At 47.5% G+C, this 19,643-nt stretch overlaps 1 protein-coding gene across 1 annotated transcript in view; it reads right to left on the bottom strand.

Moving 5' to 3' along the window:
* Positions 1 to 590: 590 nt before the first annotated feature.
* PARVA (parvin alpha) overlaps positions 591 to 19,643 on the bottom strand; it is a 155,036-nt gene continuing 135,983 nt past the window's right edge. Inside the window, exons 9-13 of the mRNA XM_003818174.5 lie at positions 18,060 to 18,121; positions 17,355 to 17,423; positions 13,710 to 13,811; positions 12,884 to 12,956; positions 591 to 3,537 (exon numbers count right to left, since the gene is read on the bottom strand). Of these exons, the coding sequence (XP_003818222.1) occupies positions 3,461 to 3,537; positions 12,884 to 12,956; positions 13,710 to 13,811; positions 17,355 to 17,423; positions 18,060 to 18,121 (383 nt within the window). The 3' untranslated portion in view covers positions 591 to 3,460. The remainder of the gene's footprint in view (positions 3,538 to 12,883; positions 12,957 to 13,709; positions 13,812 to 17,354; positions 17,424 to 18,059; positions 18,122 to 19,643) is intronic.

Raw genomic sequence — 19,643 nt, 5'->3', positions numbered from 1 at the left:
CAAGTATACTCTGTAGGGTTAACCAAGCAACCCACAACAAAACAAACTGATGATAATGCAAGCTAACAGTAATTCATAATTAAAAAGTACCAATAGCAGCAATTGAAAATTGCAACCAACTCGAGGCAACACTGATGATGTGCTGATAAAGAAACCTTCTCCCAGATCGGGAAATGTCATCTCTGTGCCTGCACATGTGAAACTGGAGCCTTCTAATATAGCAGGCGAGCACTGCATTGCTGGCAGCTAGACTTTATAGCACAGTATTATAGCGTATGTAGTAACCTTTGTGATGCTTAGTGGATTACAAATTCGTAGTCCTGGTAATATATAAAAATGAAACCTTCATCAATCTGCATACAATTCACCATAAAGTTCCAAAAGAGGACTTAAAAACGTTCGGTTCGAGGCACATGAGGATGCCTCTGATAATGCGCCCCAGCCTCTGGTCCTGCACCCCATAGGTTTTAGACTCTACTTTTGAAATCATTGTCTAGGCAGCCTTTCCCCTTCGGCTAGGGCTTTTTTCCTTTCCTAGCTCAAGCAGACTGGAGATACGCATTTGGATTTATGAAGTGCTCAGATTGTTATTTTAAAATGTGAAAGGAGTTCTTTTTAATACCCAGGGTAATACAATATCCAAGATATAACATTAAGTGATAAAAAACAAAGTGTATGACAGTATAGATGACATCCTACTTATATTTTTTGAAGCCCGCAGATTTTATATGTATGTTTGTGCTTTACATGCCTAGAGTATCTCTGGCAGTGTGTGTAAGAAATGGATCAAAACAGTTGCCTCCAGGGAGAGGTAATGGGTGCCGGAGGAGAGAGGGAGGCTTAGGTTTTCTGCTAGATACCTATTTGCGCTTTTAAAATTTTGCACCATGTATGTATTAAGCATGAAAAATAACTGAGTTCAAATTAACAGAAAAGAAAAGAAAACCCAGTGAGCCTATAAAGTGTTGATTCTCATTTTGGTTTCTTTTTTCTTTTTTTTAAAGATGAAGATTAAGTTTGTTTTATTTATTGTGGATTCCTCTTTTGCCTTTCAAAGTCATGGTCATATATTAAGTAGGAGATTCCAGATTCTAAAGTAAAATATCGAAATGAGATGACAGCATTAGAAAACCAGGCCCAGGACCTGGGATTCTGGGCTGAGACAAAGAACTCAATCCCAAAACACAACTTTCTGATAAATTAGAACTGTTATTTAAAAACTTTCCTAGTGTTCCAATGTATTTTCATACTGTATATATGTAAAATAGAAAAGGAGCACTCTTAGTAAGGACACTTGTACATTTGTAACTTGAATATAAGAGAAAAAGACCAAAAAAGAGACAAAATTCATAAAGCAAAGCATGTTTAAATGAATGCACTCCTCTTACTTCATCCTGCTCCAGTATTGCTCAAGAAAATGAAGCAATTATTTATCTTGATTTGCTACCAGGAATTTTTTTAAAAGCAAAAGAAATATTACACTATTTAGTGTTTCCTAATAAAAAATAAAATTTCACTAATTATGTAAAAAAGAATTGTATTCTTTTACATAGATCAACCCAAAACAGTACATTGCCTTTGTATGTTAAATGCTCATTATGCTGAGTGACAATTCTAAGAGCAAAGACATGTAGTTATCTAAATTTTATGGGTCCTCAATTACTGCAGATAGATAGTACAGTAAGAGACAGTACAGTAAGAAATAAAAAGGCTGAAAGGAATGTTTTGGACACTAGAGGAGGCCTAACTTTGGGTGGTGTAGATACAGATCAAAATGAATTTCTCAAACCAGAGATGGGCTTTGTGGAATGGGCCTAAAGTAGTGACAAGGTAGTCACAGACTTCTGGAGGAGGGTACTTGGGCTGGTGTCTACCTGGCATATTTAGGAGCATTCCATAACGAGATGTAATATCAGCACAATTGATTATTTAGCCCAAGGTCTCAGTCAGTTGATGGCTACAAGTGTTAAGTACCACAAGCCCCACCTCTATCTCTATATGTTTAGAGTGCAAATATTTTCCCCATGCTTCTCGTCCCCTAGTCACTGCCCACCCCCCTCCGCCCTTCCCTATTCTTACAGGACCTAGCAGGCTGGCACACTAGAGCTCTGTCTTTCAAAGTCAAGTTCACATAGAGGAGATACAAGTAACCACAAGCCCTTGAGTAACCCACGCAAAGAAACTGCTTGGCTTTGGTCTAAATGACTTACATTTTTCCTCGCCTGAATTAGCCGGTAATTACATGTGGGCAGACTTAGCCAGAATAGTCTAAATGATCAATTAGAAGGCAAAAAGAAGTTCCTTTCTTTAAAGTTCAAGGGTCCCTGTTGAAGAGCCCTACTTCCAAAGTGATGCTCACATGGGCCCGTGCCCAGCTCTCTGCGGTGCCTGAGCATATTGTACATTTGCTTAACGATAATGAATTTAGTACTTATTTTGCAGGAAAATATAGGGCATTTCCATTACATGCAATCAAGCAAAAAGGCTGCAAAATGTGCCACTCCATTAATTCTAAACAGAATCCTTCCCAAATGTCACCCTGAAACCAAAGTACAGAGTTATTATAAATCTGAAGGAATTAAGAGTAATTTTCATTTGTACAAAGGATGTGAGGGACATGACTCCTGCCACACACACACTATTAATTGGGTTAAATCCAATTTGCCAATTTCAGTGTGAATCACTAAGCTCTGACCTAGCTTGCCCCAGTGGTGAGATCAGTGGGTTCTCGTGTTTTTGGCTCAGGTGTACATGTGCACGTGCTCATATGTGCACACACATACACAACTTTAGAACATGCAAAGAACATAATTGGCTTGTTATAAACATGTTGTACTGTCTACTATTGAGGAATGCATACTTAGCTAAAAAGAAAAGCAAAACCTTGATGATTGGACTCAGAATAGTGGTTACCTTTAGGGAGAAGGGAGAGGTTATGTTCAAAGAGGAAAAAATTTCCAACTTCTGGCAAGTCATTTAACCTCCAAGCCTTAGTTTCCTCATCTGTAAAAGGGGAATGAAACACCTACTTCAATGGGAGTCCTGAAGATTAATGGCCTTGAGTATATATATCAGAGCAGAGCACTTAGTGTGGGGCCTGACACACAGTTAGCATCTTTTGAATGGTAACTAGGATCTTTATTTTCATCTTGTGGGGACTCTTTTGCCTAAGCTGGTTCCCAAATCATGGAGGGAAATCTGGACCTGGCACCAGGATGGGAACAACCTTCCCAACCTTCATTGCTAGGTTGGTCCCCAGCGCCTGGGAGGGATGGGTCAGCCCACTGAGTTATTGATGATTTCCTTCCTAATTTCAGTTTCCACTATCTCTGGGTTGCAGCTGGACTTGTGGGAGAGCACAGTGCAAGAGACAGGAATAAGCAGGGTAAGGCAGTTCAGAGGAGGGTCCAGTACACCAACGGCAAGAACTCTTGGGCAGTGGGGGGCCCAGGGCAGCCCCTCACTCCACGTTGCGGTACTTGGTGAAGAGGTTGTACAACACTCGTAGTGTAGATTTCAGGTCACAGTTGACTATGTCTGCGTAGAAAACAAAAAACACCAATTGTTTCCATGGGGCCACATGTTCCAAAGCTGGCATACACTGCCTCTCCCTTCCACCCACCACCCAATCCCATGTACCCAGCATGTTCGGGGCGGATGGGTAGAGTGGGCAGCGAGAATTCAGAGCAGGGGGCAGTGAGGGTAGAGGTGCTGGGGCACAGCATCTCCAGATAAGAAGGCCTGACCCTCCCCACTATCCCCACCTGTCCCGGGGGCTCTTTGCCCACTGCCTCCAATCTCCATCATAGAACCAACCATGGGTGGTGGAAAGGAGGGGAAGGCCTGGGGCTACAGTGGAAGACCAGGGGGTGCGTTAGGACTCAAGCTGCCTCACAGAAGCGTGCCTAGCAGAGAAGGGGGACTTGCAAGGAGTACTCAGGAAATAGGCGTCATGGGGGACAGACAGGTTCCGATTAAGAATACAGCACGGCAGAAGGGTTTGAGGTGCTAAAACTTCAGCTGGAGGTTCCTCAGCTTCTATGCTACCATTCCCTCTCTCGCTCACTTCCTCCCTCCCTCCCTCTAATCCTCCCATCCTCCCTCCTTTCCTCTGATCCTCCCATCCTCCTTCCCTCCCTCTATTCCTCCCTTCTTCCGTCCCCCCGGATCTTCCCATCCTCCCTCTTTGCCTTCCTTCCTGTGCAATAGGAGCTTTCCAGGTACAGAAGTGGGCAAAGAATTCCATGTGGAAAGTTTAGTGTATCTTACTAAACCCAGCTATGCTGGAGAATTCCCAATAGGCTACCATGGCTAGAGAGGTTGGGGTGTACGGGGCTGGATCCCGAAAGGCCTTGAATTCCAAGTTACAGAGCTTGCATGATTTTGTAGGCTAGAGGCTGGAAACTGGCAGCTGGCAGGCTAGCTATGACTCACTGACACACTGTGCTTAGCCCTTCCTCCCTTCATCCATCTATTTACTGGTCACCACTTTCTCTGGCTGTTCCTCTAACCCTCTGCTGGCTCCTCTACCTTCCTCCCTCCCCCAACAAGACCCCCTCTCTGCTCTTGTCCCTCTGCTGTCACTCTCCTAGAAAGCCAACCTTTGAAGAGTGGGAGAAGAGAAAACAAACAAAAAAATGGAACTCTGTCTACTATTGAGGAATGCATACTTAGGTAATAAAATTATAAAGAAAAGCAAAAACAAAGCAAAACCTTGATGACTGGACTCAGAATAGTGGTTACCTTTAGGGAGAAGGGAGAGGTTATGTTCAAAAAGGATGCAGGGCAAGTTGAAGGGAGCTCTTGGGAGCCAGCATTACTTTTTTCTTTGTCCTGGGTGGTGGCTGCGTGGTGGCTCGCTTGGTAAAAGTTCACTAACCTGTACATTTATGTTTCATGCACCTTTCTGTATATGTGATATTTTTCACAATAAAAATGATTAAAAAACAACCGTATGGGAGGTCAGATGAAGTAGGTGATTAAGAGAAGGTAATAAATGCCCTGGGATTCAAAGATGGGAGAAATTACACCAAGCCACTGGGAAAGAAGGGGTGGGGGAAGGTGTCAGGATTCTAGCAATGCTCTGGTCAATACCCACAGGGATCCTTCAAGAGTAGGCAGAGTGGGGAGCCAGGGGCTCCCAGGTCTTAGCCTTGGGACTTTAAAAAAAAAGATTTTATTTTTTATTTCAATAGCTTTTGGGGTACAGTGGTTTTCTGTTACACGAATGAATTATATAGCAGTGAATTCTGAGATTTTAGTGTGCCCATCACCCAAGTACTGCACATTGTACCTAACATGTATTAGTTCCTTTATCCCTGTGCCCGCTCCTGCCTGTGCCATTCTCAGTCTCTAAAGTCCGTTATATCACTCTGTATTTAGCCTTGGGATTCTTGCAACTGGAAGTGCCACAGCCTGGCATGCTCAGGCCCCAAGCTCCAGGCCTAGGGCCCAGGGCTTGGGGGAACCTCCTTAGGTTCCCCCCACCCCAGGGCCCCTCCTGCCTGCTCCCTCCAGGCCTTATCCTGGTTATAGACCAACCCTGCTTCACCCTGGCTGGGCCCAAGGTCTCCTACTGATAGACCAGGGGCTTCCAGAGACCCATGGAGAGGCCTGGAGTGGCATGGAGCTCCCAGATTCTGTTTCTGCTCCCATGGTGCTTCATCACATATCTGAACCTCTAACTGGGGCCCAGCTTGAGGCTGAGCCCTGCTACCTTGCCTTGCTAATGCTGAGCCAGGAGTCCCACCCTGAATCACCTTCTGCCAGATGGAATCCCATGCCCTCCAGGCCGATTCCTGTCCTCCCCTGACTGCTTGGTGTTGAGTGTTTCTTAAATTCCACTCAAGTCAAATACCAGGAAGTTACTCCAGGGAGGAACTGCTAGAAAGGCAGAGAGGGGCAAAGGTGAGCTTGCCAAGGGAGTGGGTGTAAAGGGGAAGGTAAAGTGGGCCTGGAGCTACTGCAACAGGCTCCTAATAAGCTCCCCTTACCCTTTCCAAACCATTCTACCTACTGGAGCCAGACTATGATAGGCCTCCAGGCATGGCTGTGCAGGATGTGCACTGCACAACTCCAAGGCACATCATTCACACTTCCAGGGCACCACTGTCATGGACTGCAAGGTAAACAGAGCCCCTTGGAGCTGTGTAGCTCACAGCTTGTATGGCCATACAACTATTTCCCTTAGAAGGTCCAAAATCCTAAACTGTGGCTTTGTAAGGCGTAACCTGACCCGACCTGCCTACCTTCCCACTCTCATTTGGTACCACACTGCCTCCCTCACTATGTATCACAGTCACTGTGGCTTCCTTTCACTACCCTCCCCATGGGCCATGCTTGGCCTCCGCCCATGCTGTTACAACATCTAGATCACTCTTCCCAAATAGCTGGCTCTAGGTCCTCCTGCAGACCTCAGCTCAAAGCACAGGCTCCTGGAGGGAGGCCTTCCTGACCCCGGCCTGGGCGCAGGGGTCCTGTTTTATGTTCTGAAAGCTCCCACATGCTTCCTTCATAGTACTCACTCCAGGTGTAAATCAGTGACTTGTATGCTTATTGATTAACATCTCCCTCTGTCCTGGACTGTAGGTTCCTTGAACACAGAGAGCATGGACCCTCCAAGGATATTAACAGATCCATGAATGAATGGTTGCCCAGTGTCTTGGAAGCCAAGGAAAAAAATTCCAGAGAGGGCGGACAAGAGGGCCACGTGCTCCCAAGAGGGCGAGGAGGTTAAGGACTGAAAAGAGTTCCCAGGGAACATAGGCCCAGCAGGTGACTTGGGAGAGAGCAAGGCCAAGAGCAGGTGGAGGTAAAATGTTAATAACAGCATGGGCAGATCAGAAGTGGAGGCATGAGCACGGGTCACAAAGGAGGAATTTGGGGGCCTGGTGAAGGACAGATACTGATAGAGGCACGGGGATTTGTTTTCCCTTTTGAAAGGTGGGTGAGTTCTGAGGTTGCTAGAAAAAGAAAATGTCCAATATGGGAGAATGTTTTAAACTGGCCATTTTAGTGGTTACTAAGTGACATTTTTATGTTCACAGAAGTTTGCAGTCCATCTCCACTCCAGCTGTGTGACCCTGGCAGTCACTTAAATTCTCTGAATCAGTTTTCTCACTGGTAAAATTGGGCAATACCTTTATGAAAAACACCCAGAATATATTAAGGGTCCCCTAAATGGTAGTTTTCTTTCTGTTTTCCCATCTTTGCCCATTAGCAGAGCTGCTGTGTATAGCCGTGCAGTCTGTGCAGTGCACAATGCCTGCATCATTCACATGGACTAAGCCCTGCTCCTTGGAAAACTGAGTTGCTTCTTTACCACCTTCACCACTAATGCCAACAGATGGGCCGGGTGAATAGGGGAGACAGCAGTCAGAGACACTGCCTATCACTTATCACCTGTTCTTATCAAGAAAGCCAAGACCTGGGCCCCCAGGTAGTCCCAGGCAGACTAGTAGGCCAAAAGGAGACTGGACTATCTCAGCCAGGAGAAGGGCTGTGGATTCCTGGGAATATATTGTAACTTCATGCTGTATAAACAGAGCCACGTCAAAGCCCTGTTCTCATAAATTATGTGATTAGCAACTCAGTTCAGTTCTGATAGCCTCTGTGTGCTGGCCCAGGGCGCCTCTCTGGAGGCAGACAGCCAGGACTATGGGGCTTCTGGTCAGATACACCAGAACAGAGGCTGTCTGACAGCCTGGGGCCAAGGAAGAGGTGGCTCTAGAGATAAAACAGCTTCTGGCCAAGGGGAAAGGGCTCATTGTTTGCTCCTCCCCCACAGAGGTATTAGTGACTCTTTCTATCAGGAGAGGACCATCAAAAATGAGTTCATGAATCTCTAAAGGATGCAGAGGCCAAAGGAAAGAGAGGAACTCTCTTCCCAGCAGAAACCGTCTTTGCACAAAGGGACAAGGCCCTCTGTGGCCATTTGTGACACCACAGTTTCCTTCATCCCAAGGCACTGCTGAAGGCCCTTCTCCGAAGCCTTCCCCCACGGTCTCTGAACCCCTTGACCAAGGTGGGAGGCCCCTGCTGGCTCAGGGCTGGCAGCTGGTGGGGGCTGGAATCAGTTAGGTGGCCACTAGGTGGTTACTTATGCTCTAGCCCCCAGCCGACCTCCCCGCGCCTCTATCTCATCCTGTCTCGCATCTCTACCTGCTCTCTATTCCCCACCGGGGCAGGATCCATGCTGTACAGATGCTCCTTTTCGTGGTGACCTACTGCCCTATCTGGTGGTGAGTTTGCCATTTGCTTTATTTATTTTTAAAAACTTTTAAGTCATTAAAAATTTTTTTAAAATATGACATACATCCAGAAAAAAAACCATGCAACATATATGTACTGTTTTAAATATTTGAAAATGAACTCCTGCCTGTCAAAAATAGAACATGGTCAGTACCCTAGAAGCATCCCCTCCCCCTTCTACATTCCCTCTCTCATTCCCCAAATATAACCACTGTGCTGACACTTATGATTACTTCCTTGCTTTTCTTACCAGTCCTAGCATCAACATACGTGCCCTTGAACAGTAGATTCGAATGTTGCCTCTTTTTGTATTTCACAGGATTCATCTATGTTGTTACATGAGCTGTCTGTTTTTTTTAACAGTTTTACTGAGGTATAGCTATAATTATCCAACTATAATTCTATAATTGTTCAAGGATAAAGCTTCTTGGCCGGGCAGGGTGGCTCATGCCTGTAATCCCAGCACTTTGGGAAGCCGAGGCAGGCGGATCACCTGAGATCAGGAGTTCAAGACCAGCCTGGCCAACATGGTGAAACTCCGTCTCTACTAAAAATACAAAAATTAGCTGGGTGTGGTGGTGGCAGCCTGTAATCCCAGCTACTTGGGAGGCTGAGGCAGGAGAATCTCTTGAACCTGGGAGGGGAAGGTTCCAGTGAGCCGAGACCATGCCATTGCACTCCAGCCTGGAGAGCGAAACTCCATCTCAAGAAAAAAAAAAAAAAAAAGAATAAAGCTCTTGATTTGTTGTCTACCTCTGGTAGATTTTCAGTGCTTCAAAATCATTGTTTTGATGATTTTTGTCCAGTTTTACACTTGCTTTTTTGCAGAGAATAGTCACTGATCTCTTCAGGCTACAGTAACTACAAGTTCCTCCCCTGACTTCTCAGTTCAGTCTTTTTTATTGTCATGGTTGTATTATAATCCATGATATGAATATGCTCCAATTTATGTAGCTAGTCTACTGGGATGTACACTCCAGCCTATGCTATCATGGGTATTCTTGGGCTTGTCTCCTGGTGTATGGACATACATACCTATGAATGGAATTGCTAAGTCAAGGAGTGTGCTAACTTCCTATTACTGCTGTAGTAAATTAGCACACATTTGGTGGCCTAAAAACAACATAAATATATTATCTCTGAATTCTAGAAATCAAAAGCCCCAAATCCATCTCACTGAGATAAAATCACGGTGTCAGCACAGCTGCATTTTTTTCTGGAGGCTCTAAATGGAGATCCTTACACTTGTTCTTTCCAAGTGGGGGATGGAATAAGTTAGGTGGCCATAAGGCAGTTACTCATGTTCTAACCCTCTGGGGTTGCCTGCATTCTCTGGCTCATAGCCCTCTTCCATCCCCAAAGCCAGCAATGGTTGGGTGAGCCTTTCTTATGCTACATCACCCTCACACTCCTGCCTCCCACTTCGACTTATAATAAGGACCCCTGTGATGACATTGGGACCACCTAGATAATGTCATCATCTCAAGACCCTAAATTTAATCACATCTGCAAAGTCCCTTTTGCCATGTAAGATAACACATGAACAGGTACTGAGGATTAGGACCTGGACTTTTTTGGCCAGGGGTGGAGACCACATTATTTTGGCAGGGGGTGTCTACCACATTATTTTATAGCGTATTACAAATCTTCAACTATGTTAGATGAGAACAAACTGTTTTCTACTTTCAGCTAAATAGGGACTGAATAAAAATAAAATGGTTCTAGCAATTTAGAACACCAGCAGTTTCTGTTGCTCTACATCCTTGCTAACACTTGGTATGATTAGAGTTTTAAATGTTTGTCACCATTGGCTTCCGTACACTATCTCCAAGGGGAATGGGGGAGTTGAACATTTTCCATGTTATCAGCCACTGACCAAGTCTTCCCCAAATGAAGTGATCACCTGGAACTAAGCTGCCATCACCTGCTTGGTTTTTCAGCATTGCTTGCCATCTGGTCCCAGCTATAAGACTTCTTAAATTTTAGATATTTAGTCCTACAGACTTCAATCCTGCCTGGTACTAGATGTCTTCTGAGTCCCTGCCTGCCTGTTATTCTGGAGTCTTAACCATAATTGATGATGAGTCTACTTGAAAGGTGATAACAGGGTGGACATGTGCATTTGAAGACATGTGGCACAATGCCCTAAATAAAAAGCTGCCAGCTGCATGACAATATTTCTTTTTCTTTCCTTTTTTTTTCTTTTCTTTTCTTTGAGACAGGGTCTCACTTTGTTGCCCAGGCTGGAGTGCAGTGGTGCAACTTCCGCCTCGCAGGCTCAAGCGATCCCTTCCACCTCAGCCTCCTGAGGAGCTGGGACCACAGGCATGCACCACTACACCTGGATGATTTTTTTGTATTTTTTGTACAGGTGGGGTCTCACTATGTTGCCCAGGCTGGTCTCAAACTCCTGAGCTCAAGCCGTCTGCCCACCTTGGCCTCCCAAAGTGTTGGGATTACAGGTGTGAGCTTCCATGCCTGGCCATTATTTCGACTGCTCCACCGGTTAGGAACTTGATGCTAACCCTTGGCTTACGCTAACTCAGGCACTAAACAGTCATGAAGCCTGGGCAGCAAGTCATCTCAGATACAAACCCAGTTTCTAGGGGATTTCAAGGCACAACAGAGCTTTGAGTGTTAAACAGCACAGCAGAGAATGCATTTTCCTGACCTTAAAAACATGTTGCCATGAAAAATGCCTCCACCACAACCAGTTTGATTTTGAAATGCCCTCAAAGAATTACCCACATTGGCACCCTTTGAAATGTCTGCATCATTTACTTCCAAATCTCACTTTCCAGGTAGAAGCATAAAAACCAGACGGAATGCTGGGATTCACTTCTTTCAAAGTACAATTTCATAAAATGCTATTTCCATTCCCCTTTACGTACTGGAAATTTGCAGCATGGGCATAATGCCCTGTGTCATAACAAATAAAACATGTGTTTTTCCATCCACATCAGTCTGTTAGTTTCACATTCAGCAACTTAATAATTGCATAAAAATATACCTATATTCCAAAATATTCCTATAGATTGATTTATATTGGGAAAATTATCTGTCCCAAGGGAAAGAAATATCCCAATTCTAAAATATCAGAAGTACTTCCAATCTGTAACCAGGAAGTTTCATATTAAGTGGTTGAAGAAAGTGGAAGCAAAATGATGGTCAGAACTTTCTCACTGTGTCTGTCCTCCCAGAAGCAGGGTGCTCATCATCTGCCCACAGAACAAGAAGAGTCCATTCCTAATGGCATTAGGAAGGCTGGAGTGGCCTTGCCAAAGAGAGAGCCCCAGGGGGACACCAGCCTTACTAGAGGCCCTCCCCAGGTCTCAGTTGACCAGGGGCTTAGGACAAGGTGGTAATAAATGAGAACAGGAGTTGACCTTTGTTGGCTAGAGTCAATAGATAACGAGTCTGGAAGGAGTCATGAGACAGGGTCCCCATTCTTCCCCAGGGGGGACTTTTGCTCATGCTGTCATTCTGTGTGGCATGCACATACTTCTCTCCCAGTCTCCATATACCAAAGCCCTACCTGGTCCTTATGGTTGAGCCCCACTGTCTCCATCAAACTGTTCCTCCCCCAAGACAGAAGTGGTATCACCTCCTCAGTCCTCACAGACTCTTCCTTGTACCTCTTTCGTAACAGTTCCCAAGACTGTCATTTCATTTTGCTAACTGGCTGCAACTTTTCTCTTCCCTGGTTGGCTACACATGCCTTGAGGTTCAGGAAGGTCTTACCCCTCTTGTTATATCATGGTCTACAGGGTCTCAAGCCCACTAGACCAGGGCATGGCCCCCACTAGGTGGGGGTTTGGATAGAGGAGCTCAGAGCAGAGGCAGGAAGGGGGCATGAGAGCCCACCATTCCTACTCATCCACTTGCCTATAAACTACCAGAAAAGTGCGAGCAAAAGGGCCACAGATGGCATTCTCAGTGTTCCCAGGGGACATATGCAGGAGATTATCTGCAGCACAGTGGTGACCTGCCAGCTCTGGTGAAATGGAATACTTCAGTCAGTAAGGGGCAGAAAGCAAACATCCGTACCAAGACTACTAAGAGAAGTGTGCCTCCTCTGCTCACGAGTGCACGTGTGCACTCTTAGCTCGAGTATGCAAGGGCTGCAGAAGCACTTGTTCCTTCTGCATTTCCCCTCAGACTTATATTTACAACCCAAACCCCACAAATCATGGCCTGTCCTCAGACAGAGTCTGAGCAGGCAGAGCTCCGCATCTGTAAGGAGAGAAGCAGTTTTGCTCAGCCCAGAACTGTCTGCGCTGCACCTTCACCCCGACTGGCGGGGACACAGCTCTTTGGCAGGTCAGCACCCTGTGCAGGGACAGGAAAACCTGGAAATTGGGCACAGGGCAGTTCCTGCAGCAGCAGTTCTGCTCGGTCCCTGATCCCCGTGATCCCATGCATGGCATGTGTGGGATTTCAGATTCTTTTCTTCCCCTGGCTGTGCAGCTGGCAGCTCACAAAGGGTCTCTGGGACTGAGCAGCTGCACCGAGTCCCACCTTCCCCAGCAATGAAGGCTTCAGAAAATGCTTCCCTCTGCTACAAAATCTGAGTACTCATGTGCAGGGAGAGGGTCTCACTCTGTTGTCACAAACCCAGGAAAGAACAAAGTACCTTCTGGCCGCGGTTTTGGCTTTTCCAACCCTCCATCTTGCATGAGCTCAAAGGCAAAGGAGACATTCAAGACCTGGCAAGAGAGATGCAGACAGCATGTACCATTGCACACCCAGGAGCCCCAGGACCTGGCCCTGGGAAGTGAAGGAGCCCAGCACTGTAGCCAGAGGGACAGAGGCTGAACTAATTTCAAGGAGAAATATGGCTACCAAAATGGGCAGGCCACCGGGAGGGTGAGCTAGCTGAACCTAGCTTGCTGTTGGGAGAAGCACTCCTGGAGAAGCACTCCTGGAGAAGCACAAAACTCCCTTCATATCCTACTGTGTTCCTGTGTAAACTGCCAGGACTTCAAATTGGGGGTGTCAGTGCACACGTCTGGAAGAATCAGATGGCAGGACATGTTCAACAGGCAGAGCAGGCTTTCTGCTGTGGACCAAATGCCTTTGTGTAGCGAGCAGGATGTGGCAGCCTATGAGAGGCCATCGGAACCAGGCTAAGCATGAGCCTCAGGTCTGACCAGCTTCACAGTCACTTTCCTTGTCATCTCTGGGGAGAGAGGAGGCTGGGCTGGGGCACTTGACAGGAACACAGGGCAGGGGACCAGGGCCAGGCTTCAGGGGAAGGGAAAGGCAGTCAGGGATGCCCAGTGGTCTGCAGGTAGCTCCTTCCCAGCTCAGCTCTTATAATGGGTCCCACCTCCAGGCACTGAAGACGTTGAGCAGAGGGGAAGCTTCTGCCTTTTTTCTGGATAGCCCCAGCATGGGTGTGGGCACATGAGTCAGGGGATGTGGGCTAGGGGGCCTCCCTTGATGTCCCTTCTCCTTACCTTCTGTTCAAAGCTGTCCGGGGTCAGGAAGAAGCTGTGCAGGGGCACAAAGTAGCCCTCCAGGAGCCCCATGAGCAGCACCAGGTACACCCCATCTGCAAACTGGAGGAAGAGCCAGGTGATGGCACTGGCCCCTGAGCCTCCCAGCCAATCCCCATCCAGGGGGCCCATCGACTTCTGTGCTATGCCACCTGAAGCCTACCACCCCAGCCAGGCTGCTAGCTGGGGGGTAGGGGCAGTGGCCCGAGACAAGGAGGTCTGCTCTGCCCCACGTCTGGCTGGCACAGGAGCCACAAGCCCAGGCCCTGATCTCAGCTGACCCAGCATTTACTGAACAGAGGCTGTGTACCAACTCCTGGTCTAGGCATGGGGACCAGAGCATGGCGGGGGGTGGGGGGTGGGGGGTGGTCAGTGTGGCTCCTGCCCTGGAGGAGTACACAGTCTAATAGGGAAACTGGTGTGGGGGTAAGGCACAGCTTCTCTGATGGAAGGAAGCTCGCTGGCCTGAGTGAGGTTGAGAAAGGTCGCCCACAAGCACTGAAGGCATCAGAGGAGTCTTCTGGAGGGGACAGAGCCTGAGTGGAGAGCTGAGGATGAGCAGGATTGGCTAGAGTGGGACAGAGGGAGGAGGGGGAGGTGATGTCCAAGGTGAATGGCATGAGGTTCCTAGGGAGATCGGTGCTTTCTGAACAGAGAAAGGACTAGTGTCACACAGGGCTGGGCATTCTTTCTCCCATCTCTCTCCAGTATTACAGCAGCAGAGTGCAGCTGTTATGAATGTGGGCTCTGGGGCCAGGCCTCCCAGGTGCAAATTCCAGCTCTCTCACCTACTAGCTATATGCCTTGGGCAAGTTATGTCACTTCTCTGTACTCATATGTCTTATCTGTAAAACAGGGATGGTAACAGAATAGCATCTACGTCACAGAGTTATTGTGAGGACTAAGCCAGTTAAATATGCAGAGAGGGCCTGTAAACTGCTAGGCATGTAGCATTGAATAAATATTAAATATTGCTATTACTGTCTGGGAAAACAACAAAGCAATCAGGACATGACTTACTTGCTCTTGCTGGCAAAAGCAGAACTATGTGCTGAGGGCCCTGGCAGGAGGCTTGCAGCCCGGTCCCTTCCTAGGCAGAAGAGGCCAGATTGGTTGGGAAACCAGGCCCAAGGGACAGGAGAGTCCCTCAGCTAAGTGCGGAGGCTGCTGCTCTTCTGCTCAGGGCTGGGTGAAGTGGGCATACACTGAGGGCTCAGGACAGGCTTGTGGAGGCCGGGGATGATGGACCTTGGGAGGAGCAGGGGTTCCAGGTAGGGGGGATGGCCTAGCAAAGACATAGAGGTCAGATGCACATCTGACATTCTAGAACCCTTTCAAAGGAGGCTGGGCCACCAAATGTTTATGAGTGTATATGGCTGCTGGGGTTTACAGAAGGCCACATTTCTTGGAATCACCTTAGGAGCCCAGAGTCTGCTCAGAGAGCTTTCCAGGTAGCCAGCTAGCCGGCCTGCGGCTCAGCCGTCATTAAGGGCATAAGACCCTGAGCTTGGGCTTGCCTTAAAGGCAGCTCCTGGCCGAGTGCGGTGGCTCATGCCTGTAATCGCGGCACTTTGGGAGGCTGAGGCAGGCGGATCGCTTGAGCTCAGGAGTTCAAGACTGGCCTGGGCAACATGGTGAAACCCTGTCTGTACTAAAAATACAAAAAAATTAACCGGGTATGGTGGTGCATGCCTGTAGTCCCAGCTGCTCAGGAGACTGGGGTGGGAGGATCACCTGAGCCTGGGAAGTTGAGGATGCAGTAAGCCGTGATCGTGCCACTGCACTCTAGCCTGCATGACAGGAGTAAGACCCTGTCTCAAAAACAAAAGGGTAGCTCCTCCCAGCTTCCATCCATCAGGCCTGCAACTCAGGTGGGAACGGCCTGAGCATGACTCACCCTAGGTGGACACGGGAGAGCAGACCCCAGAGTCTGTCAAGATCAAGGCCCTTCTGGTGGGAACTGAGCAACTGGGCTTCATTCAAGCTGTGGTGAGAAGGAGTTAGGAGTAAAAGAATCCAATCTGTGAGCTCAGGGGTGACCTTGGGTTAGGGTTGGGGTCATTGACAGCTCTGAGTGCCAGGCTTAGACTGCTCCTCACCTCCCATGGCTGGTTGCACTGACTTGGTAGGAATCGTAGATAAAACTGTAGAGACCCAAAGTGCTTGGCAGTGACCCCTGTCATAGCACTCCCTGCCCTTGAAAACGGAGCTGATCATTCCAGGGCCCATTCTAGCTCACTCAAGGAAGCGTCACTTTTCTAGAACATTCCTTATTTCCTACAAGAGTACATGAAGCTCATTTCACACAGTCTAGACACACTCAAATGGAGCTCAGCAACAGGCTGGCATTTGTCTTTAAAATAAAAGGAGGTACCCAGATGACTGAAAGAGAAGTATAAGGCAGAAGCTCAGCAAGAATGAAAGGAGGTGGGGAAACAGGATTCATCAGGCTCAAAATATCTCCCCAATAAAGATTAGTTAAGTATAAAGAGAGGAAAAATAACTTTATAATAGGGAAATCCGGTGAACACCATCCTAACCAAATAATCCACGTTATCACTAGCAGTGGGACTAATGGACAGAGTGCCTCCTCCTGGGATGCCCCGGGAAGAACACAGCCTTACTTGGGGCGTGCTGTTAATGAAAATGCATGACCTGAATCTAATAGGTGCAGAAAAGACAGTCTATAAACCAACTGGCCTGAACACTTCAAAAAGTGTCAGTGCCACAACAAGAAAGGCCGAGGAGTTGTTCTACGTTAAAAAGAGACTAAAGAGATGTGACAAGTAAATGCAGCATGTGAGCAAACTGGACAACTGGCAAAATCTGAACAGAGTGTTTTTTCTAACCACATGATGTTGCCATTTTAGTAGGTTAAGAACAGTCAGCTGGGCGCGGTGGCTCATGCCTATAGCCCCAGCACTTTGGGAGGCCAAGGTGGGTGGATCACCTGAGGTCTGAGTTTGAGACCAGCCTGACCAACATGGTGAAACCCCGTCTCTACTAAATACAAAAAATTAGCCGGGCTTGGTGGCGCATGCCTGTAATCCCAGATACCTGGCAGGCTGAGGCAGGAGAATCGCTTGAACCTGGGAGGCAGAGGTTGCAGTGAGCCGAGATCTTGCCACTGCACTCCAGCCTGGGCAACAAGAGTGAAACTCTATCTCAAAAAACAAAACAAAACAAAAAACAAAAACAGTCGAATGTCAGCAATTTCATATGATTCAATCTAAACAGATTAATGTATTATGTTAAAACTGCCTGCCTTTGATAATTGTGTTGTGGTTACCTAAGAGAATGTGCTTGTTCTTGAGAGACATATGCTCAAGCATTTAGGGGTGCAGAAAAAGAGAGAGAGGCGTGGCCAAATATTAACAATCGGTGCATCCCAGTGAAGGGTATATGAGTATTCATTCTTGTAATTTTCATAATAAAAAGTTGGAAAAAATCCACAGAGACTCAGTCCACCCCTCCGAGTAGGACAGATTCCCATGCCCTCATCCCCCTCAGCTGGGAAAGCCCTCCTGGCCAAGTGTGGTGGGCCACTTGGAACAGGGGCTGTAGGGCAGGGCCCTGCCTCTAGCTGTGCTGGGGTCTGTCACCCACCTGGGTTTCCAGTTCTGTGACCTCCAGGTTCAGTTTATTCAGGTGCTTGTTCACGAAAGTGATGAGTGTCTAAAAGAGAAGCAAAGCAGGCCCTAAGCTGGGGACTCGCACTAGTGCAGGAGCCTGTGGCTGCTCCGTGACTCCCGTGAGGGCAAGGGTGAGGGTGAAAGCAGGGGATCAGGCCCAGCCAAGAGCCCCGGGCCCAGGAGCTCTCTCTGCAAAGGCCGTTGAGTGCACAGGGAGGGCCACAGGCTCTACTTTGCAGTCCCATACAACTCAGGGCGTGTAAGGAACAAGGAGGTCCCAAGAGGCAGAATGATAGGTGGAGTGTCTGAGCCAGTGTCTGGGTGGGGGAACTGAAATAAAATGATTCCACTGGATCTCTCCTTCCTGTCCCTTCTTCGGCACAGGTGCCTAGGCCAGGGAGACAGGGAATTCTGTGAGGAGTGGGGAAGGCTGAGATTGCTGGGGTTAGCCTGGGTAGGAAGACAGGCTGTTCATGCTGATGGAGGGGAAAAGGCCCAGGTGCAACATCCAGTGAGGAACAGACAGGTACATGGATGGCAAGGGGGAAAGCCCTGTGTGTGCAGAGGTTAGGTGATGCCACCAGTTCTGGCAGGAAGCTCGCAAGCTGCAGGGATGGGTTTTCCCAATGTTCTGTTGCATCTCGCTTCCCTCTGTCCATCCCAGGCACCCCTTTCCCACCTTTTTCACCACATTCAGCTTGTCTGGGGCATGGTCGAACAAGGTGTCAAAGGCATCACGTTCTGAAAAAGAGGGAAACACAATGTGGAGCACAAGAGCCGATCCCTGGCAGGGAAGCCCACCTTGGGTCCCAGAGCCATGCGCCTCTCAAGGTCACAAGGTCAACTACCGATGGGAAGCCTCTGGGGTATAGACTGTGCTGGGAACTCTGGAATGTGATTTGGGGCTAAGATTTGGGGTGATTCTCACCCTGGGAGCCTGTGTCTGTGTCCGTGCATGTGTACATTATTGGATTGGGGCAGGCTCAGGGCTCTTTTAGGTAGTGTGACCCGGGATTAGTCATTTCCCTTCATTGTATTCCATTATATCCTAACTTAGCTATTGTTCAGGTGTTTCTGAACCTCTGTAGAGGGAGAATGTTATCCAAATATTAAATAACTTCACCCCCCAATTTTCAAAAACAGGAGACCCATGACAAACAAGCTGGCAGAGGGCACAGAGAAGAGGGCTGGGAGCCAGGGAGCTCCAGGATGGGATATGAGCTCTTCCTCTTAAGTGATCTAGGCCACTTCAACTCTTTGTGCCTTAGTTTCCTCTTCTATAAAATGTCATTTTAAAAATAACCCTCCCTCAGGTTTGTCATGAAGATGAAGTGTGAGAACAAGCATGTGCGTGCTCTGTAAACTCTGACATGTTCTCCTGAAGTGAATAATTTTTAGCATGATTGAAATATTTCAAAATATTACCCACAGTAAATATCAGGATCATAGAAAATAGCAAAGCCATGCTCCCTGCAGGGATTCTCCTTGCTGCAGCCTCCGTGTTCTCAGAACCGAGAGGTGACACAGTGGAAGGGATCTGACTCAGGAAAGGAGAAGGGTCTCCAAGGTGAACCTGGGGCTGGGAGGGTGCGAGGCCCTCAGGCCTGCCTTTTCCAACTCTGGCACCAGTGGGTAAATCTGAGACTACCAGGAAGGGGATGGTGATCCCTAACATTCATGGACTTCATAAACAAACAAACCCAGTCGTGATAAATGGAAGAGATAAGAGCTGTGATGAGGGAAGAAAGAGAAGACAGTCTCTAGAAGGACAGAGTGGGGAGAGGGGACAGTCCTTGTGTTCATGCATGTCTTCCTTTATTTCCACGAGACAATTAGAGCAAAACTGCCCTGAAAATGCCCAGGACCCATCCAGACGCCTCGGGCAAGCTAATGAATCTTTCTGGGCTACAGGTCTCTCATCTCTAAAATGAGGATAATTACAGTAAATATTTCAGTGGGATGTTATGAGCATTAGATGATTTAATACCTAGAAATATTTTAGCATACTTCCTAGGACATAGTAAATGCTCAAAACATTTTTTTCTGAGGACACTTTTGGTTCTTTTTGATTGTTGTTTATCCATCTGCACACCTATCACCCACTAAATAAGCACTTGCAAGTAGTGCACTGGCAAGAATAATAAACTCGGAGTTAAGTGCTGGGTAAACCAAGATCATAATCTCCTCCTTCACCCTTGGGCTGTGGGGTCCCAGGGGGTGTAATCGTGGCTTCATGTGTTTACTGTGAACATCAGTAGCTACA

Source organism: Pan paniscus, chromosome 9 (assembly GCF_029289425.2).
Source record: "Pan paniscus chromosome 9, NHGRI_mPanPan1-v2.0_pri, whole genome shotgun sequence".
NCBI lineage: Eukaryota > Metazoa > Chordata > Mammalia > Primates > Hominidae > Pan > Pan paniscus.
Note: the sequence above shows the minus strand (reverse complement) of the source record. Positions and strands in the feature narration are given on the sequence as shown.